Source organism: Setaria viridis, chromosome 2, assembly GCF_005286985.2.
Source record: "Setaria viridis chromosome 2, Setaria_viridis_v4.0, whole genome shotgun sequence".
In the NCBI taxonomy this organism is placed as follows: Eukaryota; Viridiplantae; Streptophyta; class Magnoliopsida; order Poales; family Poaceae; genus Setaria; species Setaria viridis.
In genome coordinates this window covers 145,608-169,448 of record NC_048264.2, presented here as the reverse complement: position 1 = coordinate 169,448, position 23,841 = coordinate 145,608, and the positions used below count along the sequence as shown (strand labels likewise).

Sequence of the window (23,841 nt, the reverse complement as noted above, 5' to 3'; positions counted from 1 at the left end):
GCCTTGCCGCAACAGCGCGAGCGTAGGGAGACGGGGTTGGTGGAGGCGATGGAGAAGTGATAAGGCAGAGCATAGAACGGATAAAGGAGAGAGAACGGGAAGTAAAGAGAAAAAAGAATGGGAAGGGAAAAGAAAAATAAAAGAAGAAGAAAAAAGAAAAAATAAGGGTGTTATGAACATTTCAACTTTCTATCCATTTTAAACAACCAGCAGAAACTGTTTTACCAAACGTTTTTTCAACCAGACTAGCCAAAGTTAAAATAAAAGCTATTTAACTAGAGAAGCTACCGCCGGAGCCAAAACAACCACAACCCTGCCTAACGAGCCCTAATTGCTCTCAAGTGTCAAATGCCTTCCTTCCAATAACTACTCTCTCCGTTTCCTTTCAAATTGCACGTCCCTTTTAGCTTGTCTGAATACACAGTTTTTGCTATCTAGGTGGACTGAAAAAGCTAAAACACCTGGATGGAGACTTGCACGTGTTCACACGCAAATTATTTGAAATATATGCTAACCCGGACACTGCAGAATATAACTCCTCGGTGGGAACGAGTGAGACAGAACGATTATGTAGAAGATGGCGCGCCTCCTGCCGACAATTGTACAAGATGTGATGCCTGGCTGGAGTGCAAAAGATCTCAGTCGCACTCCACTTTTACCAATCATTCAAAAGCAACTGATGAGATAGAGCGGGCCGACTAAACAAGTGGATGCCTATGGAGCACATCTCATCATCTCTCTAGCTAAAAAATATGCATGCCCTTAACGAGAAAAAGGCACAGATACAAGTTTTCCCAGATATAGAGATGTCCTACAATGCATCACACAATTGCCACTTGGGTATATTAATTACAGAGGTGCTAATTAACACATCATGAGAACTAATAATTTTTGGTACTCAGCCATTGCTTATATTATCAATTTATAAAGTGGTATATTAACCCTTTTTCATGGAGTGCTTGGTAATCCCAGGGGTGAACTATGGAGGAAGGAGTCTAAAACCTGTATGTCCATATATATGTTTTTTTAGAAACAGAAGGGGGATTCCCCTGCTGGTTATATATTATAGAAATTAAAAAAATAAGATCAAGTGTACAAATCCAAATCAAGAAACAAAAAAGAACAGAAGAAGATAAAAAAAGATTACAATGTCTGCTCTAGCCACGAAGATATCTGTTGTTTCCAGTCCTCTTTTACTCTAAGGATAACATGAGTAAAAATTGTTTTAAAGCGAAACAAAGAGTCTTGAACTGAAGGAGCGATCCCTTTGAAGATCCAGTCATTTCTAGCCATCCAAATACTCCAACACATAATAATTATAACTTCCATGAAGAATTGAACCTACAACTGAATTCTGCATTTGTTTAGAATTTTATATGGTTCATCAGACAAATTAAGGAACAGGCCTACATGAATCCAACATTCCTGAGCAAAAGGGCATCCAAGTAGGAGGTGGAATAGAGTTTCCTCTCCTCCATGCTGATAGAGTACACACTCATATGAAGGTAAGATCATATTTTTTCTTCTAAGAACATTTCTTGTGCTGAGTCTGTCCTTGAGAACTAGCCAGAAAAATATTTTATGCTTATTCTGACAACGCGATTTCCAGAGCCACTGAAAGACCTGATGTACCTGTCTATGACCAGTGAATTGACAATAAGCTTTTGATGATAAATAATATGGGCTGCCCCAAATATATGTCCATATATCTAGTTCATTATTGAGTAGTAGATCCTCCAAACTAGCAGCCAGATGCATTAGTTGATCAAGTGCTTGAGTTGAAAGAGGAAGATGGAACAATTGCTAAACATCTACTATTTCCTGAGCTTTCTGAATAGAAATTTCCTGCTTTTGGTGAAGGAGAGGAGGTTGGGATATACTTGAGCTAGAACGTGATCTTTCCATAGATCATTCCAAAGAGAGCATGTGCATCCATCATTGACTGAAACCGTTGCAAAACCCTTATATATATTCAAAAGCTTCAGAACATCTTTCCACCAGAAAGAGCCCTTCCTCACCTGACTTGACAGTTTTCATTAGAGTAATATTTCTCCCATAACAGATGCACCCAAGGAATATCTAATCTGTTAAAGAACTTATGCAAGAATTTGAGTATTAAGTCTTCATTTTGTGTTTTGAGATTCAAAACTCCCAAACCCCCTTCCCTCTTTGGAAGGCTCACCATTTCCTAGGCCGCTTTAGGTGATTTTTTGTTATTAATATTTGAACCTCTCCAAAGGCAATGCTTCCTATATTTATCAATTCTCTTATACATTGACTTGTGAAGCATGAAGGTACACATATGAAACATAGGCAGAGCAGTAAAAATTGAATTAGTTAACTGAAGGTGTCATGCTTGATAAAGGAAATTGGAAGTACTGACTAGCCTTTTTTCACATCTGGACACTATTGGGAGAAATTCTTCTACTTTGGGCTTTGTGAGTCCTATAGGCAACCCCAAGTATGTGAATGGTAGTTTTCCAACTTCACAACCAAAGAGCTAGGAAAGCACTTGCAGCCTGTCTTCTGTAATATTGATGGGCACCATCATGTACTTATTGTAATTAACTTTGAGGCCTATAGATAGGGCAAAAGAGTGTTGAATTGATTTTAGGTGATGAAGTTGAGAGGGGCAACCTTCCTTTATGATCAAAGTGTCATCTGCATACTGTAAAATAGGGAAGTCATGGTTATAAGAAAGGGGAATTAGCAGTTGTAGATGTCCCTGATTCTTTGCATTATTCAGTAGGGATTGCAATAAATCAGCTGTCAGAACAAAAAGGAGAGGGGATAGGGGATCTCCTTGCCTAACTCCTCTTCTACAATTAAACCTTTTTCGTGGGACTCCATTTAGCAAGATGGAGGAGGTACCTGAACAAAAATTCTTCTGCATCAAATTCAGCCACATTGTCCCAAAGCCTTTATGCTTCATGATTTCTAGCATAGCTTCATGTTCAATTTTGTAAAATACCTTTTCAAAGTCTAGCTTTATAATGATAATCTCTTTTCTAGATTTATGACATAAGTGCAGTCATTTAAAAGTCCATGCTAAATAGTACTGAATTGTCCTTGACTTAATAAACCCACATCGATTTTTATGCACCATATTCATAATGACTTTGCAAAGGATGTTTGCGCATAGATGACTTATAATGGGGAAAATGGCCAATCATGCAGACATCTCGTCAAGAGTTACCATTTTCATACGAAGTATGTACTGTTAATTCTGCACCTTGATCTTTGAAAGTTATATATCGTTATTACCACGGTACCTTTTTCTCTCTCTCTGGACGAATCATTTTAATTGTGCACCTTGATCTGATGGGAAGGCTGGCCGGTGGAGGTCGGTCGTCAGACGGATCAACAATGGAAAAGCCAAGTTTTGCGAAAATGGAATATAATTGTCACACCACACACACCCATAGCTTTCGTCTACATTTATCTGGCTAGTGATATCCATTTGCCGACATCTATATAAGCTGATCGTCCTTGCATTATTACATGCACAACAGGGTCTCTTCCTTGCAGATCGATTCAGATTTTTTTTTTATGGAACTACAGCATGCAATAATTGCCGACCTGAGCTTTTTCTTTTTCTATCTAGCGCTAGCGCGCACGACACATTCAGTACATTGTGAGTGAGGGTTAGGGTAGAAGAGGAAAAAAAAAAACAGATGCCGACAAGCAAGATATGTGGACAGATGTAAGCTAGGGGCAGCATGTAATTCAAGAATCTGGGTTCTGGATGCACACGGCACACGCAAGATATGATGCAGCCACAGGGAAGCAAGCTCCTGATTGAACTGCTGGTACGGTAGCTAAATGCATCCGTGGTGGCTGCCCTTAGAAACAACCAAATAAAGATAGATGCCCCAGTACCAATCGCATCAACAGCTAATCCATTTGAGGAAGAAACCCTTGTGCTGAAACATATTAAGAATTACTTTTTAAGCTCAACTTTTGTCAAAGACTTTCTCATAACCCGGCCAATTTGATGGTGACAATTTCTCAAAAAGAAAGGAGCTAATTTCTCGTCTCTTCCCTGCTGCTGCTAGCTGCTTGTAGTCAGCAAAAATTCGTCAGCTGGATAGGTCACTTTAGCCGCTAGCTACACTACTTTTCAAGGAAGAGAACCGAAGAATCAAACGACTGTTGTACCGTATCACCGCACTGTAGCTGATGGAATTGCAGATCTATCCAGCTTTTGCCTTTCACTGCTGGTGATTCCGCTTTGAGTACCGGTTCCAAATCTCTTTAGTACCGGTTGTACAACTAATATTGCTATGTCGGTACTAAAGGTACGCGGTCCGTGAGGTTCGAACCCATGACCTCAAGCCTTACGCGAGCCTTTCATCCCATCCCACCTACGTTGTGTATGTGATGGAGGTATATATGCTTTCCTTTTGAAATAACACGTGGAAGATCTTTGGTACCGGGTCATAACACGACCCGGTACTAAAAGTGCTCCTTTATTACCGGGTGGTGTTACAACCCGTTACTAAAAGTTCTAGACCTTTTAGTACCGGGTCGTAACACCACCCTCTGGGAGGTCTCAAATTTGGACTGGGTCAAAATGTGACCGGTACTGAGAGAGTGGACGAAAGATCATTTTTCTAATAGTGTTTATCAATTTATTTGTCGCCATCGGTGGATATATATCTCCATCCATCGCTCTCCATCATCCAATATATATTCAACATCGTCAATTGGTTCAGCTCCATTCCATATATCAAACGTCAAATGGAAAAGAAAGAAAAAGCACCATTGCATCAGGATTTATTTCTAAGGCAGAGGCAGGCAGGCTGATTCTTTGAGATAATGCCTGGAACTCCCTTGTCCACACTCTAGCTATCTACCTTACCTAGCTCCATCCATCATTTCGTACCTAAGCTTCGATCGACCCCACTCTTATTAGGCAGATTTATCCATTAATTTTTTTTCTCCAACATGATCTCAGCTCATCCGTCACATTTATTATTTGTTGTGATATTTGTTAATGGTTATCTGGAAGGGGTACCAAAATGTGATAACTCAAGACAACAGTGTTATGCATATATATACCTCATTCAGGTACCAAATGTTGATCTCCAATGTTAGTTATAACAGTGTTATGCCACGGTTAGGGGTGCCAATTGGTGACCCTTCTCTACGGTGGGATACTAATTACATTATTTCTTTTTAAAAATTTACAGAGTTGTTTTATTTTTTCCATATTTTGTATTATACTTGATGGATCTCTACATATCTGCTAGAAAATTCATATAATTTTAACTTACTAATATATTTGCCTCGTCTATTCAAGTACTCATTATATCTTTTTATTTTAGCAAGAGAGTTTCTAGAGAAAAAAATAGTTGCAGCCACATTCCACATGGAACACAAACTCAACTCTAATCCAAATACTAGGACCCATCATATTAGGCACAGCATGCAAAATCTACTGTTATTGCAGAAATGGTCAAACTTTTGATGTTTCAACCCACGGATTCCATTGTCTTGGCTGTGTAGTTTGGTTATGGCGCTGAGTGGGCTCCTTTCTTGGGTCATTTGTCACTCTACCTTGGGCCATGTTTAGTTACTCCCAACTTCCAACTTTGACACTATGCAAAAAGAAGATTCCCCATCACATCAAACTTGCGGTACATGCATGGAGTACTAAATATAGATGAAATTAAAAAGTAATTGCACAGTTTTGTTGTACTTTGCGAGACGAATCTTTTGAGCCTAATTAGTCAATATTTGGACAATAATTCACAAATACAAACGAAACGCTACAGTATGCTACAGTGCTGTAACAGTAATTTGGCACCTCCCAAATTCACCAACTAAACAAGGCCTTGGTGTTGGTCTTGTCTTGTATAGCACACTTCAAGAGTTCCCTCGAAGTTGCGTTGTTGTAGTCTTTTTTTAAATAAAATATGTGATCATGCACATTCTCAAAAAAAAATTTGACGGTGCTTATAATCTTCATACTCTTGCTCTTGAAAGTTCACGCACTACTCTCCTTCTACACACGACAAGTATCCAAGGCAATCATACAACAAGCAAACAAATATAACAAAAAACAATATATCAATCATCATATACATATACAGAACAAACAAAATCATTGCTAAAATACGGTACGATCACATAAACACAAGACTCACTAAAACAGAGCTAAAACCATAAACATATCAGCTAAACACGATCCCTAGGGCAAATGACAAAGAATTCCAAAACTTTGAGGGCTTAATCGTATCGAAAACTACATATTAAAAATCCAAAAGAACCGGTGGTCTTTTTGAAAACTTATTGCGGAAAGGGGATAAAACTCTATTCTTACAATAAAGTATAAAACACTCGATCACTTATCGATCAAAAAAGGTCAAAACACTCGCTAGTGATTCTCAGGGAAAAACCACCTTGCCGTGTTTAAAATATTTCTCTTAAATAAAATACCAAGCAGGAAATAAAATAAGTACAATATATGATCAAGAAAAAGTAATGAAAGCTCAAAACATTGAAAAACCAAATATAGAAGATATATCTTGACATTCCTGGGCCGAACAATAGGCCTTGTTGGCTCGTAGCTGGGCCATATATACCATGGCAAAAAGGAAGAAATGCCAGGCCTGGGCCTCCTAAACACACAACTGGGCCGGACCACATTCCGAGCGTGTTTTATCCATAACAAATCGATGGCAGATTCCTCTCTCACAAAAAAAAATAAAATCAATTGCAGCAATCGATTCGATCGGAACCCAAATCGAGGGTTTGGTAAGCGAGATCGCCGGCGACCGGGAAGATGGACGCCGGCGGGGGCGGCGTCTTGGGCGCCGTGCTCTGCATGCTCCTGGTCTTCGGCATCTTCCCCCTCCTATTGTGGCGCCGCCGCTCCGATGCCACCGCCGCCACTGACAACCACCGCCTCCCGCCCCAACCCCTCCAGGAGGACCAGGTGCTACACGGTCGCGGCGCCGCGCGCCGCATGCGTCGGAGGCCGGGGGCTGCTGGAGCATCAACCAGCCGTGATGGTACCAGAACAGCGAAAAACCCTGTCCCCCCCCCCCCCCCCCCCCCCCCCCCCCCCCCCCCCTAATTGCGTCCTAACCCTAGGCTCGGTTCTCGGCTGCGCAGTTGCAGAGGACGATGCGGAGGAGGAAGACGAGGAGGTCCCGGACGCCCCTAGATCCTCCAAGAAGGAGAAGAAAAGGCAAGAGCGACAGGCGCAGCGTGAGGTTGGCATGTCCTGCCGCATTTTTTTTTTAGAGAAACTACGGCAACCCTTGAGTTGCCTGAACTTTATTTCAATAACAAAAACATGTACACATTAAAATTTACAAGACATGGTTAAGATGGTAAGAGACGGCGATAATTAGAAAAGAGAGGGAGAAAGAAACAAATCAACTACAAGAGGAAACTATGAATTGAATTGCCACATCATTCAATTACTGTTTATACTTGCAAGCTACATATTATTGAATTGTGTTCCCATCATTGGTGTCTCTGCCGCAATTTCAGCTGCATGAGCAGATTTAGCTCATCTAGTATGTGTATTTCAGCATATTGCAATGTGCATTCAGTTTATTTATTTATGGCATGTACATTTTTTTTTCATGGTTTACGCATTCGGTGCCTGGCACAAGTCATCTTACCATTATTGATTCTTGTAAAATGGTTTGGGGATTGCAAGTTGGGTTTCCTATGTGCAAATGTGATTGCCAGTTTGATGTTGATGTCAAAACGGAATGTGGAAGCAAACTACAATTACATGTCCTGATCCCTCTTATATGAACAAAAAATACCCAACAAAATTGCATGAACAAAACTCTTTGCTTGCAAGGCTGAAGAAGCTGCACGGGATTCAAGGAGGAATAAACAAGACCGGTATGAGGAAATGAGGAGGAGGAAGGATGAGGAGCGCGAGGCACAAGAGAGACAACTGGTTAGATATTCTATAGCTGCCAATACTTTCTGTTCGTTTTTGCTGTCATGTTTTGAACTCTGATGCTAAGTACCTAATTAATTGATCTAGGAAGAAGAAGCTAGAGCACGGAAAGCAAAGGAGGAGGAGGCTGCTGCTCTAGAGTTTGAGAAATGGAAAGGGGCCTTTTCTGTTGATGCTGAAGGTACAACAGAGAGTGAGACACAAGATGATGGTCAGGGTTTGCTCCACAACTTTGTGGAACACATCAAGGTACACTGTTTATGAAACAAGTGCCTTGGATTATGCCCTCATGACTGCAACTTTAAGATTCTACCTTATTGTTGAATTTGACAGAGAGAAAAAAAATCTCCTTCCCAATGAACCATGGTAGTTCTCTGTCCATGTAAATAATTTATGCTTTGTTTGCCCTCTATTCTGCACACAGCTACCCCTGCATCTCGTTTTACATTGAAGTCTGTCAAATTTATAATGAGAAGTTACCTTACTGCATTTTACCCTAGTTTGCTAAATAGTGTTTTGAAGAATGCAGTATTGTGCTACCATGATCTTGATTATGCTAGTTGCCTATTTAGTATAATATGGTTAGCTATGTAAACTGACAAACTTTGTTATTATTTTTCCCCTATAATTTCCAGAAGCAGAAGTGTGTTCCCCTAGAGGACCTGGCGGCAGAGTTCAGGATGCGAACCCAGGTACTTAAAGTCTATGCATTAGAGGCTTGAGTCTTGTTATGAATAACTTAATTAACTTCCAATGCGCTATCAGGGTCAAAAATAGAAATAATGATAAAATCCATTAGATAGGTGTTGACAACTTACATTTGATACCCTTTTTTCTACTCTGCTTTTGCAATGTTAAACTGGCATTGCCTCAAGCCATTAACTTTTCATTTATCTGATACATATTTAGTTAATTTAAAATGCGAAATGATATGTAGTTTTTATTCTGAGTATGTCATATTTGTTTTTAGGACAAGCATTTTAAGCTTGTTGACATTGTTTGGAACTGTGAAATGATAATTTCCTGAACCTGTTCTTCCTCATCCTCTCAGATCACTGCTGCATGAGGCTGACATGGTTTCTCACTGAAGTCCCAGTCAAATAATGTTCCAGAGTCGTGTTTCATGCACATTCAGTACCATTAGAAATGACAAGTAATCAAACCATCACATGAGTCAAGTAGATGTGAACTTGAATAGCCATCAGCCATTGTTGTGGGAATTGTTCCGTGGTGTTGTATTGTTTGATTCGTTATGTACTGGCATTCTATAGCTATGTAGTCATTGTTTCGGCTTGCTTCTCAGCAGTACGCTACACTATTTTGCAGGACTGCATCAACCGAATCGTGACTCTGGAAAGCATGGGTATGTGACTCTTGTATAACTTTGTTACTCTGGTCCTCTTTCGATTGGTGACTATGAGTCAGCCTGAGTGTAGGCCGAATGCTATCTAGATGCTTTCTGAGCTACATACTCTGGCATGTGTGAGAAACTTAGCCTGCCACTGAAGCCCTCGGCATTATTTAGTCTGATATAAGTTTTTTTTTGTTTAAAATTGAACAGATAGGCTATCTGGTGTGATGGATGACCGTGGGAAGTTCATCTACATATCCACTGAGGAGATGAAGGCTGTTGCAGAGTACATCAGGAAACAGGGGAGAGTGAGCATATCGCATCTGGCCAACAACTCGAACCAATTTATAGATTTGGAGCCAAAGGCCCAGTACGAGGAGGAGAGCCATCAAGATGACAGCGCTGCAGCAGAGACGGAGCCATGAGAGCGCGTTAGCGTGGCGTGTTTAGGTGCTCAGAGATGTTTGTATTGATTTCAAAGCTGCGTTAACATGGGTTGAGTTGGATATTTGAGAAGGTGTGTTAAGCAAGCCACTGGTCATATATAGTGGTATATAATACATTGATACTTGTGCTGACATGCCGAATATCATGACTAGTGCTGAAGGAGGTTTGTTGCAAGCCATCTGAACCTGGTGTTATCAAGCCCTTGTTTACTTCACCCCCAACTTCCAACTTTAGCACTATGCAAAAAGAAGATTCCCCATCACATCAAACTTGCGGTACATGCATGGAGTACTAAATGTAGATGTAGATGAAATTAAAAACTAATTGCACAGTTTTGTTGTACTTTGCGAGACGAATCTTTTGAGCCTAATTAGTCAATGTTTGGACAATAATTCACAAATACAAACAAAACGCTACAGTGTGCTACAGTGCCAGCACAGTAATTTTGCATCTCCAAATTTGGCCAACTAAACAAGGCCCAAGTCTTTTGAGACAATTCCATTTCACTTCATGAGGTCATCATATTAGCATGTATATGTTACATATGCACTGAAAATGGAAAGGTGGATATATGGATGAGCAGTCAAGAAGGTGATCCTGTGCACATCACAGCATCAGGATTCAGGAACGTAATGCTATTTTGTGCAAAGAAGGCCGCACGCAAGGTGTTGGACGAAATGCATGCATCGTATCTCCACACAAGTAATCTAGCTACCTCCTTCTCATCTACGCGACTACACCTAGTAGTAGTAGTAGTAGTAAGTGATCTATCTATCTTCAGCCTCGCTGACTTGCAAGCCTAAGTCAGTACCATGAACGGACCGGCGCGACAAGAAAGACACATGCTTACACCGGCGACATTATGGACGACGGCCGCGACAAGGAAGGCCCTTCCGAGACGGAGCTGGCGCCCATGGACCTGTCGAGCCGCCTCTCTCTGGACCTGCTCCGGATGGCCCTCTTCACCTCCGCCTCCTTCATGTCCACGAACGACATGAGGTCGCGGATGCTGCTCAGCCTCGCCGGCCGCCGCACGCTCCTCTCGCTCTCGGGGTCCATAATGTCGCCGCTGTCGTCGGCGTTGGTATTATTATTGCTGCCGTCGTGGTACTCGCAGAACTGGCAGAGTATCCTGGCGAAGTAGATGAGCAGGGCGATGAAGCAGGCGACGCCGCAGATGAGGAAGAGACCCCAGAAGCTGTTGAGGTTCAGGCGGTCGGCGGAGCCCACGTCGGCGCTCTGCGAGTCGCACGTCCCCGGGTTCAGCCACTTGTCGTGGATGCGCTGCAGGTCGCCGTTCTCCGACAGCGTCAGGATGGCCGTCGACAGATCCACCGCCAGGGGGGAGTCCCGCTGGAAGGCGAACCCCCACCCGCTCTTGGTGAACTCCTGCCCCACCGTCCTGAATTGGCAGTTGGTCGACAGGAAGAGCTCCACGTAGGGCAGCTCGTCGACGATGGCGGCCACGCCGCCGTTGCCGGGGCCGCGCTGGAGGCTGTCGGCGTACTGGTCGATGGCGAGCTCGCGGAGGCGGGAGGCGGGCACGCCAAGCTCCTCCATCATGTAGCTGCGGGCGAAGGAGCCGACCTGGTACCCGATGGGGTCGTTGCTGGAGAGCAGGCTGTCCAGGCCCTGGATCCCCGTCGACAGCTGCTGCACCGTCAGGATCGACGTCAGGCTCGCAGTGTAGCTCGAGTTGATGATGAGCACCACGAACAGCCAGATGAGGAGGACGAAGCGACCAAGGGTGCTCACAGTGTTCTCTCCTGCATATTTTCAGTTTGTTTTTGCAGTTATTCAGAGCAGCAATTCATCAATTCTGATCAATTAAACAAGCAGCTCAACTCACTGTGCGCGAAGAACATTGTGGAGAAGCTGAACCAGAAGATTGTGACCATCTGCTTCCTCGGCGACCCCCTGAACTCCGGGTTGAAGCGGTGCTCCAGGATCCACACCACGGCGCCGACGAACAGGAAGAAGCCGGCGGTGATGGCCCACATCCCCGGCGTGAAGGGCTTGAGGAAGGCCCACTCGTTGGAGCTCTTGGCCTTCACCGGCGACACGATCACCAGCCCGGACTCCACGTACGGCTGCGTGAAGTCCACCACGCGCGTCCGGTTCGTCACGATCGAGATGTCGCCCACCGCCGCGTCGAAGAATCCATCGGCCACCCGCTGCACCAGCTCGCCGTAGCTCGGGTTCTTGACGCCGTCGCCGAAGAGGACGAAGGACACGGGCACCGGGTAGGGGAGCAGCTCCACGGCCGCCTTGAACACGTCGACGCAGTAGCCGCTCACGCCGTCGGGGCCCCCCGACGAGTCCCTGGACACGAACTGCTTGTACGTCGTCCGGTACGGCACGCCGATCCGCAGAGGCCGGCCGTTGTTGGGGAACACCCACCCGCGCGGCGTCGCCGTCGTGTCCCCCGGCCAGATCACGCTGTACAGCTTTTGGTTGCTGCCGTTGTTGGGCGGCGCGGCGACCGACAGCTGGCGGGTGTGGTTGGACCAGTAGCCGACCCGCCGCACGCCCGTGCCGCCGACGTTGAGGACCTCGTAGGCCGCGCCGACGAGGGCCCTCCTGTCGCCGTCGTCGAACCGCACCTCCCCGGTGACGCCGGTGAAGTTGGCGAGCATGACCTTGCGCAGCAGCTGCTCACCCTGGTCGAACACCCGGAGCGAGCTGAGGCGCAGCGCGCTCCCGTTGTCGTCGCGGATGGTGGGGTCGGCGGAGAAGGAGATGTTGCCGCCGTCGCCCAGGAACGCGTCGATGGCGCGCGCCACCATCCACACCGAGTCGTAGGCGAAGAGCCCGTAGGCGTTCATGCTCCTGCTTCGGCTGGCGGCGGCGAACCTCGTCTCGAGAGACCGCTTGGCGTCCGACTCCGGGGTGTACTGCCGCAGCGTCAGCACGCCCTGTATGAGGCCCATCATTCCTCTTGGTGCTCTCGACGACGACGAGGAGGAGTCGATGGCGGCGGCGAGCCACTCGGTGGCGATCCAGACGTAGCCGCTGCCCATCATGTTGAGCGTGTGCGCGACGGCGAAGACGTCGTCGACACCGGAGTCCGGGCTGGCGTGGACGACGAAGACGCGCGACTCCATCATGTTGGCCCGCAGGAGGACGTCGGCGAGCGCGGCGCGGTCGGCGCCGGGCGGGAACGCGGCCTTGCAGGTTATCCTGGCGCGCACGTCCTGGAGGGCGTCGCCCAGCGCGTCGACGCCGCCGCGGCCGTAGTCGTTGTCGACGTAGACGGCGGTGACCTCGCGCCAGCCGAAGTGGGCGACGATGTCGGCGACGGCGGCCATCTGGAAGGCGTCGTCGTGCGCGGCGCGGACGAAGTAGGGGTACTGCGTCGACGCCAGCGCCGGGTCTTGGGCGGCGAAGGACACCAGCGGCACGCGCAGCTGGTTCGCCGCGTGGGACACCACGTGGGCGATGCCAGACGACTGCGGGCCCACCACGGCCACAACCTGCTTCTCCATCAGCTCCAGAGCTGCATGCAGCACTCCACTCATCACTCATCCATGGCAGTTGACTAGCAGGCAGCGTGCAGTTGCAATCAATCAGTTAACTAGTACTCTATTGGACAGTCAGGCTGGCTCATCTCCTCTCTTTCTTTCTTTTCTTTTTTTTGGTTGACGTGACCAAAACCTAGTTTAATTGACACGCACACAATAGGTGCAACCAGTTGATTCATTGCCTGATTAGCCATATGCTTGTTTGTGCAAATTAATTTGGGAAAAGTCCAAATTACTTCCTCAAGTATAACAAAAGTCCAACCCTAAACTATGTTTTGATTCAATTTACCCCTAAACTATAATATTTGGTTCAACTTAACCTATAATACAATTTGTCCTTTTGTTCTCCATACACAAGTTGAATTTTAATTTGAGACTTTGCATGGTGGTAGTGGACATCATAATCTATATGAAAAATATCTTATGATTTTTTCTTCATTATTTTTTACATAATTTTGTATCTCAAGGATAATTTTATTATTAAATATCCTACCCTATCAAAATAATGATAAAAATTTCATGATATAATTTTCTAACATGTCTTATCATGTCTATTATCATCTTGCAAAATTTGAACTTAAGACTCCACTTGCAAAAAGGACAAATTGTGTAAAGGGTAAATTGAACCAAATAGCATAGTTTAGGAGGTAAATTGAACCAATAAATACTTTAGAGGGGGTTATCCAGACTTTAGTTATACTTTAGGGGAGTAATTTAGACTTTTACCAATTAATTAGGACCGTTTCATCAATAAAAATAAATCATGCATTGTTTTTATAAATTGTAGCAGTTATGTTGTCCTAATAGTTTAGTACAAAAGGAATTTATAAATTATAAGTTTTGCCTATAGTATGATAAATGATTTTAATTTTTAAGTAACAAATATATACTCCTAATTAAATAGCTGGGTGGTTCTCACATACAGAAACTAGTGTTCGAAATCCTACAATGGACATTGTTTTTTAACAGTTTTTTCATCCCATTTCAAATATGAAACTTGTCAGCTGAAAACAATAACAAAGAAATATTGGGGGTCCACATGTATTTGGCCAATCACATTGCTGCTATTTGAAGCATGACCTCATCATCCACATGTTATGAAAATTGATATTTGCACACTTGTACGTTAGCCTACTGCATCTCGCTAGAATATTTGGACAGTTGCACTGAACTATTCACACTTTCAGAGGTCGACTTCAGAGGAAGGAAGGAATCATTGGGCAGCTGCTAATCCCTGCTCATGAGATTGGGAAGTGAAGGCGTGTAACGCATGGAGTTTGACTATTACTAGCTGGTTGGTATGCGGCAAGCCGTTTACCTGGAAAAGACGAGCAGAAGAAGGAGAAGAAGAAAAGAACAATCAGGGCTAAGAGCCCAATAAGAGCAACGAGATGACAGAGAGTGAAAGGGAGATCGCCCAATGGAGACACAGACATGGTGTGCAGTATGCAGTCCCACTCTAATTGAAGGACAGGCCAACCACCACTCGACAAAATGATGATCAACACGAGGAGGGAAGTTAAAACTGAGCACTGAGCAGGTAGTAGCAATCAATTGGAGGAGACGAGATGAGATGTTAGTAGTGGTACCTCGGATGGTGCCGACGAATCCGCTGCACATGGTGTCCTGCATGAGCACGGTGAGGTTGGTGCCCCTGAGCACGGTGGCGTCGCGGTTGATGTCGTCGACGGCGAGCTGGATGGCGGTGGCGGCGGAGCTGCCGATGACGGAGTCGAAGGTGAAGAGGGCGCCGATGGTGACGCTGGGCGGCCGCGCCGGCAGGGCCACTGCGAGGGCGCTGCAGAGGCAGACCACGCGGAGGAGCAGAGCCATACCCATCTGCTCTGCTCTGCTAAGCAGCTCAAGAGGAGCCGGCGGTAGGATAGGGTGGGTCCTCAAGAAGCTTCAGCCCCAGACGTTCCAGGCGCAGGAAAGGAAGGAACTCGGGACATGGCGACCGCGATGGGTTGGGAGAAGGAAGAAAGAAACAGACAGGCGAGCACCGACAAAAGAAAGAGAAGAAACTAACTTGGGGGCAGGGCAAGCCACAGCGAAGCCGCAACAGCAAGAAGGAACTGAACAAGGCGTCGAGAATTGAGGATCAAGATTGCAAATAGACTCTCTCTGAACAGCTGACCAGTGAAGGGGAGAAGATGGGCCGGCGGGGGAAGCAGGGGGATGAACTGAACAGACAAGGAGCAAATGTTCTTGTATGTATGCCGGTGTGCCAGGAAAGAAAAGAAGAAAGATTCGATTCGCTTCGGCTCCACCTCCAGGCTCCAGTCCTCCACTTGCACGCCACAGCCACAGGGTGAGGAGAGGCCGCTGCCGAGCAGAGCAAGGAGAGGAACTACTGGGTCTGGGCGGCCGGGGATGCGGCCGATGGATGGACCAGACACCAGACCGCACCAGACAGCAGCTATCGCGATATCATTTTCATGTCGAGCAAAACGTGGCTGCCTTGGAATCATTTTCATATTAGAGATTCAGAAGAATCAACTGCTTGCTTTGCTGCACTGCTGCTACTGCCAAAGCCCAAAGCAGCATAGATAAAATAGCTTCAGCATCTCCACCACTGTACGCTATGGCTTTGGATGGAAGCAAGGAACACAATCTTGGTCTCGCATAAACACACGTAAGATACAAACCATCAAGTGTTTCCTAGATCTCCAGTTCTTCACAGGCATGCAGTGATCCAAACAAAACGAAAAAAAAAGAAGAAAAACCAGAAAACCTTATAAATTTGGATCCTGATGGGTCAGGTTAGGTAGATCTTGTTACAAGTCGTCAATCAGTAGGACTGTATTTCAATCATCATAACTGAAGAGGGAAACATCAATATTTTCTTTGCAAAGTCAAGTCAACTCGGTGTTGGGCATGTACTATGGGTGGCATGCGTTATTTGATAACGGTACCTACAGGCTTCGTCGACACAATTATATTTGCTCTTCAGTTTCTTTACTGAGTAAGGCCTTGTTTAGAAGATTCCCCATCACATCAAACTTACGGTACATGCATGGAGTACCGAAATCAAAAACTAATTGCACAGTTTGGTTGTACTTTGCGAGACGAATCTTTTGAGTCTAATTAGTCAATATTTGGACAATAATTCACAAATACAAACGAAACGCTACAATATGCTACGGTGCTGGCACAGTGATTTTGGTTGTCCAAAATCTGGCAACTAAACAGGACCTAAAATCAACAAATAAGATGTGAAACGATATACAACTAATATCCTGCTGCAAATTCTTGATAGATAATCTTGCTTTGTCAACACAATTACAATTGTTGCTCTTCACAATTGAACAAGTTGCCAAGCTACTTGGCTTACTTAATTGAGGACACACGCGCACGCATGATAAAGTATAGCATACTCTTATCGTTTTGGGGGTTACACCTCGCTCTAACAGTAACACGGGTGGTAGCTAGTGCAGTATTGCTGCTGAGAGATAGCACAGGTCAAGTCTTATCAGGTGATCACTCGCATTGTCAAAATAAACGAAAAGGAAAGACGTACGGAAGATCGTGATGAACTTTATCTCTGCATGCTGCATAGCTTATGTTTTGGGCCAGAGGCTGATCTACATATAACCCATGTTTTCTTCCTTTCCTTGTCAAAGGTAAGTTGGGAAATTTATGTGGATTTTTTATGTTCCCGGACATTTTATTAGCCCAATGCATGTGCTATAGCTCATGCCTTTTGTCTTCCAGTTCAGTGGCGTAGCTAGGAGTTCATCCTAACTGGTCCAACTTCCCAAAGTCCGATGCTGAAGGTGACGTGCCGATGCAGAACGATGCGGGGGTGTTTGGAAGACATGAGCTAAACTTCCCTGTCACATCGGATATTTGACACTAATTAGGATTATTAAATATAGACTAATTACAAAATTAATTGCACAACCCCTAGACTAAATCGCGAGACAAATCTATTAAGCCTAATTAGTCTATGATTTGACAATGTGGTGCTACAGTAACCATTCGCTAATGGTGGATTAATTAGGCTTAATAGATTCGTCTCGAGATTTAGCCAAGGGGTTCTGCTATTAGTTTTGTAATTAGCTCATGTTTAGTCCTCCTAATTAGCATCCGAACATCCGATGTGACAGAGCTAAAGTTTAGCCCCTGCTATCCAAACACCCTCGAAGGAGTGCGAGTGGTGATGTTTTTTTTATTGATCTGAACAGGGGTAATTGCTGGGGCTAAATTTCTAGGGGTGGTACGTGACCCACCCGGATCACCCTCTAGCTCCGACTATTCCAATTCGCTCCGAATGTATTAGATGAGCTAGAGAGTTTTTTTAGAAAAATATCAGACTGTTGCAAAAAAAAATGTGATCCTCGCTTCCTATGGTATTTTTGTGAGGGGATCATCATCGTACATAAGGAATAATTTCTCAGCCACTGGTTAAACTCGAAATCCCTTATATGCCACTATCAGTGATCATAGGGGAGTCCCACATGCCATAGATAGAACAAGTTTTCTCGGTTGAAAATAAGAAAATTCCCCTATATATGATATATCCAAAGACAATGACTCAAACCCTAGTTGATTCGGGCATATTCTAGTGGTAGCCTTCCTTGTATAAGCTCCTTACAACGTACAAAGTCTAGGACCAACTTAAAAAACCCGCCAAGCTATGCCTTTTTTATTTTAATTAAGATCCTGCTCTGTTTCTCAATGAATATAATCAAGTACAGTACATACAGACGGTCCAGCTGGAAAAGAAAATTAATTAAATTGTAGAGGATGCAGTAGACAGCCTAGATGTAAGCAGGATCCCTCGTTGGGCCTACATGTAAGGTGGCGCGCGGTCAACGGTCTTCCGTGCCTAACATGACATGCATGCGAGGAAAACGCTCTCGCTTCACAAACTCTTTCTCTCTCTCCCAGCGTCGTCGCATCGCAACGAGTGGTGTCTCCGGCGAGCCTGCCCATGTATATATAGGCGGCTTCCCCAACCCCTGCACGCCGATCGATCGATCTCTTCGCCGTCGCCGCCATCTGCACACCATGGCGCAGGAGAGCAGCGACAAGTGCACCGCCGCCGCCACCAATTCCGAGGAAGACGGCGCTGAGACGAGACCACTGGCGGTAGTGTCAGCGCCGGCGACGCCGTTCAAGTTCAACGTGCACGCGCCGGAGTTCGTGCCCATGTCGCCCGCCGCCGCCAGCCCCATGGCGAGCCCCATGTCAGCGCCGGCGGGCGGCTACTACTCGCCCTTCATGCAGATGCAGGCCGGCCTGGGCCCCGCCGACTGGAGCTTCTTCCACGACCACGAGCCCGTCTTCTTCATGCCCGACTTCGCGCACGCCAAGTTCGGCGCCGCGGCCGCCGCCGGGGGCAACAGCGCGCAGGCCAAGGGGACGACAGGCGCCACCGCCGACGTCACGCAGAAGATTGTCAAGCAGGTCTGTCTTTCTGTGTGCTGTGTTGGCCTCATAATCCACCTTCTGGTGCATGCGTGGAGTGTCTTTGATCTGGACAAACCATGTACAACAAACAGGTGGAGTACCAGTTCAGCGACATCAATCTGGTGGCAAACGAGTTCTTGCTCAAGATTATGAACAAAGACACAGAAGGCTACGGTAATTAATTAATTGTTTAGGATACGTACAGCAGAGGCTCAGAGTAATCTCTCCTCTGCGTCCCTGTCATCAGTTCCCTTGTCGGTGGTTGCGTCCTGGAAGAAGATCAAGTCTCTTGGGGCAACCAACCAGATGCTGGTGAAGGCTCTTCGCACCTCCACAAAGCTTGTAAGAACGCAACCTACACGTACACGTACCTTTGCTATCTAGTAGCTGCAGCAACAGACGAGATGATGTTGTTCCTCCGATCCTGCAGATTGTCAGCGATGACGGCAAGAAAGTCCGGCGCAGGCAGCCACTCACTGAGAAACACAAGGAAGAACTTCAGGTACGTACGTCGATCTCTGCTCTTGTGCATACTACTTTCTAGTCGGCGGCCACAACTGAACTGATGCAAACGCATGGCCCTGCAGTCTCGCATGATCATAGCAGAGAATCTGCCGGAGGACTCCTCAAGAAACAGCCTCGAGAAGATCTTTGGTGTTGTCGGAAGGTCAGTTAGTTCGTTGTCACACAAAGCAATCTCTCACACTGCAGTCTGAAGCACATGTGGGCCTTGATTGAATACAGTAATACAAACATGCATCGACTAACATTACACCTGCTGTCGTACGTGTTCAGTGTGAAGAACATCAAGATTTGCCATCCACAAGAGCCTAGCACGGCAAGGGCTTCCAAGTCGGACACGCTTGTGAGCAACAAGGTATTGTGTGCAGTGGGTTCAGAGATGAGAACACGTACTATAGGCATATAAGTATTCCTTAGGTTAGGCATCTAGAAGAAGATTTGACACTCTTTTTCCCTTGCTTGTCTGTTTTATTGTCCTCAAACTCACAGATGCACGCACTCGTGGAGTACGAGACCTCGCAGCAAGCTGAGAAAGCAGTGAGTTGTAGCTATGGCTCAGCATTTTGCTGCCATCTTCACCAGGAATGCAAATTTCAGAGGCTCTTGTATTGATTCATCTGCAATCTGGTGTGTGTCAGGTGGAGAAGCTGAACGATGAGCGGAACTGGAGGAAAGGCCTCCGTGTGCGCACAGTGCTCAGGCGCTCGGTGAGCCTTCAGATTGTCTTCAGTTACATCATGTGCTCAGACTGCAGGCAATCACTTACATCATGTGCTGTGATGGTTGCAGCCCAAGTCAGTGATGCGGCTGAAGCGCCCAGACTTCGACCACTTTGTGGGGTCCGACGATGACTCGCCGCACTCGCAGATGTCATCCGAGACGCCGGACCACTCGCCGGAGGCAGCAGCTCACCACCACCAGCAGGATGAGCAGCAGCATCAGAAAGGAGGGTGGGGGGCGAGAGGGCGAGGGAAGCTGCACGTGACGGCGCCGCCGCACAGCCCGCAGTCTGCTCCCGCCGGCATGGCTGGGCATTTCGACCCGCCACCAGCATCGTCGTCCAGCCCCCGTGCCAAGTGCCCGGCGGCGTCCAGCCCCAGGCAGCAGCACAAGCAGCAGCAGTGCCCCTTCAGCCCCAGGCAGCCTCCGCAGGGCCCCAGGATGCCCGACGGCACGCGCGGCTTCACCATGGGCCGGGGCAAGCCACCGTCGTCTCCGGCGGCACCCCGCCCGGTCGCGGCTCCCACCACCCCTCCTGCTCCCGTCCTCGTTTAATTTATTATTTAATTTATTACTTCCTACGTATAGTGGTGCTTGCGTTTCATTCACCAACTCTGTATCTCTCCGCAGATACACTTTTTTCTTTTCTTCTTGTTCTTTTAAGGTTATTATTACCTTGAATAATAAATAAATAAATAAATAAATAAAGTTGGGAGGTGGTGGAAGCTGCTAGCAGCGGCACGTATCAGCACCACGTGGAGGAGGCGACTGCCGACGTGTCCGTCGTCTGGGACGGACCCACCACCGGCCGGCCAAACGCAATCCGCTGACGCGGCATCCAGTTAAAAAATGATACGCCCCAAGCGCACACGGCCAAAACACACACTGACGCCTGGGCCCACCCCTCGTGCCTTCCTTCTTCTTGTTCCTCGCGCAGAAAGGCAAAGCGGAGACACGAGAGAGAGAGGAGAAGAGGAGACTTGCCCGCACCGCACCACCCCTTCTCCCCCTCCCCCCTCCCCCCTCCCCCTTCCCGGAGAGCGAGATGAGGGAGCTGGCCTCCTCCTTCGCGGCCGCCGCCAGTGCTTCCTCCTCTGCCTCCGCGCCGCTGCTCCGGGGCTGGTGGAACGACGTCAACGAGTCACCCGAGTGGCAGCACGCGGCCTTCTTCTCCCTCTCCGCAGCATACGCCCTCGTCTCCGCCGTCGCACTGGTACGCCCGTCCGACCCACCTCTTTGGCCTTTGGGGGCACAAAAAAAATATTTGATGCTTGATCCGAAGCTGCTCTTCGCCGATTGATTCGTGCGGTGCTACCCTGCTGCAAAAATCCAATCCAATCCAACCCAACCTCTGCTGCCGCTCTTCCTCCGAGCGGGGGAGCAGCGTTCCAATTCGAGAAATCAGATTGCGGATTCGCTCCTCTCTGACGGCCCCATCTACCCCTATCCCTTGCAGATTCAGCTCATCAGGATCCAGCGCCGGGTGCCCGAGCTCGGATGGACCACGCAGAAGATCTTCCACCTCATGAACTTCCTTGTCAATGGGGGTGGGTAATCAATGCTCCTAACAATATAATGCTTCTTCTTCTAATTCCCCATTCGGATTTCATTCATCCCACGGACGTCCTCAACCTCAACTAACCAACCAAGCCCTTATCCCTGCAGTTCGTGCTCTCGTCTTCGGCTTCCATGTCCATGTCTTCCTCCTCCGCACAAAAGTAAGTGGCATCCCTTCCTTCTACTTTACCTTCCTTTTAATACTAGTTCATTTATATGAGCACTCACTTTGTTCTTGTTGTACATAAACATCAAGATTCTACCCTTGTTGTTAAACACCTTCACCCTTTGTCCAATCATCAACAGGTATATAAGCTGGTGCTACTAGATCTCCCCGGTTTGCTCTTCTTCTCCACATACACTCTACTCGTGCTCTTCTGGGCAGAAATTTACCATCAGGTAGCTTTGCCTGTCTCACCTACACTTGTCATCCTTCCTTTCTCAATCAAATAAATGATACAAGCAGAAATGTTGCTCCACTTGCAGGCCAGGAGTCTCCCAACAGACAAGCTAAGGCCTGCATACATTGCCGTTAACAGCATCATATATGTCGTTCAGGTCTCTTCTTCATCATATTTACTCAACATCCTATCTCTTACTTCCTGTCTGTGCAAATACTTTGTCTACTTTCTGTCTGTTTCTTTAAATTCCTATTCTACTGAATGCTTCAGATAATCTTTGCTACCTTTGACTCAGTACCTCTGCTTTGACATCTGGACAGGTTTGCATATGGATATACCTCGGAATAAATGATAATGCCGCGGTTGAGCTGGCCAGCAAACTCTTCATTGTAGCTGTCTCCTTTGTCGCGCTTCTTGGCTTTTCAGTATATGGTGGAAGGTATACCAATGTCTCTGCGTCTTTTCCTGTTGTACTAACTTGCAACATTAGTTATTTACTATGTAAAAATGTGCTGCCGTTGTTTCCCTTCAGGTTATTTTTCTTGCTGAGACGTTTCCCTATTGAATCAAAGGGGCGGCAAAAGAAGCTTTATGAGGTGATTGTGACACTTTAACTGCTACCTTTCATGTTCAACTGCCCTTGAAAAGGCTACTGAAGAGTGGAAAACAGATTGCTGACATAGAATGCTTTTTGGGTATACATAGCATTTGGTTGACATTATCCTTTTGACCTTTACTATGAACTGCGAAAGAATATCATGCTCATGTTTAAACAGTGGAAATCATCATGCATTGAACATTTAATTCTTTGCAGTGTCCGAAACATGATTTTTGGAGCTCTAATAAACCGTAGTCAAATCTTGTGCTGTACAGGCCATTTGTCTGGTGACTAACTGACTATTGTTTATGATGTCTTTGTATAATTTAAAATCGTTTACTTTGATGTGCAATTTTTTAATTACTCACCGGTTTCTCGATAACGTATCAAGGGTTATTTGGCCCATCATCTGTCTCCATAATTAATTTTTTCGTTCTGACGTTGCATTTTCCAAAATGTCTCAGGTTGGGACTGTGACAGCAATTTGCGTAACCTGCTTCCTGATAAGATGTGTTGTGGTGAGTATTTTGTTGTCACTTACTGATTGGTTGGTAGAATTGGCTGTTCCTTTGGTTGGTCTCAATTCTCAAACTAGACATATGATGCTGACCTGTACAATATGGGCCTGGCCACAACCAGACATAGTCGAGTAGTCCGCTTTGCACTTTTGTGTGAAGAGCAGACTTTTTGTTTACAAAGTCACTTCACTTCGGAAACATTCTGCATGTATAGAAATTGCAGACGTTGGACTTTTTATTTCTGATGTTTTCTTGTTATGTGCACTGATGGTAGGTGGCATTATCTGCATTTGATCGGGATGTATCTCTGGAGGTTTTGGACCATCCAATCCTAGACTTGTTCTACTATACGGTATGCCTTGTACTTGCTATTATGGCGTCTATTTATCCCTGGCATTAGTATTCATCAGTATTCTAATAAGTGTACTCCAATTGTGCAGCTGACGGAGATATTGCCTTCTGCGCTAGTCCTGTTCGTCCTACGGAAGCTTCCTCCCAAGCGGGTATCGGCACAATACCACCCCATTAACTAGAGAGATTTTATGATGTTTGTATGGTACTATATAAGAAGTGTGGATGAGCTGCATCCAGTTGAGTTGAATGCTTTTGCTTGCCTTGTTGTGTTTATGGAAGCCTGGAAGCATTCATCCATTGGTGGTGACGCATCATCATCATCATCATCAACATATTATATGATGAGAAGAGTCTTGGTGTTGAGTGGTACTCTGATGAAATGAAACTGGCGACTCCTTTTGTGGTTGCATCTCCAAGGTGTTGTGTTTGGTTGGTTTTGCTATTGCTACCCGGAGCATGACATGACATTATCTGAATTGCATATGCATTATATTGTTGATGCTGCCT

At 46.1% G+C, this 23,841-nt stretch overlaps 4 protein-coding genes across 4 annotated transcripts; 3 read left to right on the top strand and 1 right to left on the bottom strand.

Moving 5' to 3' along the window:
- Window positions 1-6,686: 6,686 nt before the first annotated feature.
- On the top strand, window positions 6,687-9,906 carry LOC117846322 (DDRGK domain-containing protein 1). The gene is made up of 7 exons (XM_034727468.2): window positions 6,687-7,016; window positions 7,120-7,220; window positions 7,826-7,927; window positions 8,018-8,179; window positions 8,566-8,622; window positions 9,257-9,293; window positions 9,492-9,906. Exons 1-7 carry the CDS (start codon window positions 6,788-6,790, stop codon window positions 9,704-9,706), a joined length of 903 nt encoding a protein of 300 aa, XP_034583359.1. The 5' UTR covers window positions 6,687-6,787; the 3' UTR covers window positions 9,707-9,906.
- A 265-nt stretch (window positions 9,907-10,171) lies between these two features.
- LOC117845772 (glutamate receptor 3.4) lies at window positions 10,172-15,670 on the bottom strand. The gene is made up of 3 exons (XM_034726838.2): window positions 14,839-15,670; window positions 11,578-13,224; window positions 10,172-11,494 (listed from the first exon to the last, which is right to left on the bottom strand). The coding sequence occupies exons 1-3, from the start codon at window positions 15,086-15,088 to the stop codon at window positions 10,575-10,577; spliced, it is 2,817 nt and encodes a 938-aa protein (XP_034582729.1). The 5' UTR covers window positions 15,089-15,670; the 3' UTR covers window positions 10,172-10,574.
- Window positions 15,671-18,109: 2,439 nt separating this feature from the next.
- LOC117845124 (la-related protein 6C) lies at window positions 18,110-20,799 on the top strand. The gene is made up of 9 exons (XM_034726044.2): window positions 18,110-18,661; window positions 18,757-18,838; window positions 18,912-19,006; window positions 19,095-19,166; window positions 19,252-19,331; window positions 19,460-19,541; window positions 19,676-19,723; window positions 19,825-19,893; window positions 19,976-20,799. Exons 1-9 carry the CDS (start codon window positions 18,263-18,265, stop codon window positions 20,459-20,461), a joined length of 1,413 nt encoding a protein of 470 aa, XP_034581935.2. The 5' UTR covers window positions 18,110-18,262; the 3' UTR covers window positions 20,462-20,799.
- A 106-nt stretch (window positions 20,800-20,905) lies between these two features.
- Window positions 20,906-23,743, top strand: LOC117845128 (tobamovirus multiplication protein 1). The gene is made up of 10 exons (XM_034726052.2): window positions 20,906-21,119; window positions 21,363-21,453; window positions 21,572-21,624; window positions 21,770-21,862; window positions 21,950-22,021; window positions 22,185-22,303; window positions 22,397-22,460; window positions 22,927-22,980; window positions 23,255-23,332; window positions 23,421-23,743. The coding sequence occupies exons 1-10, from the start codon at window positions 20,952-20,954 to the stop codon at window positions 23,511-23,513; spliced, it is 885 nt and encodes a 294-aa protein (XP_034581943.1). The 5' UTR covers window positions 20,906-20,951; the 3' UTR covers window positions 23,514-23,743.
- Window positions 23,744-23,841: the final 98 nt, after the last annotated feature.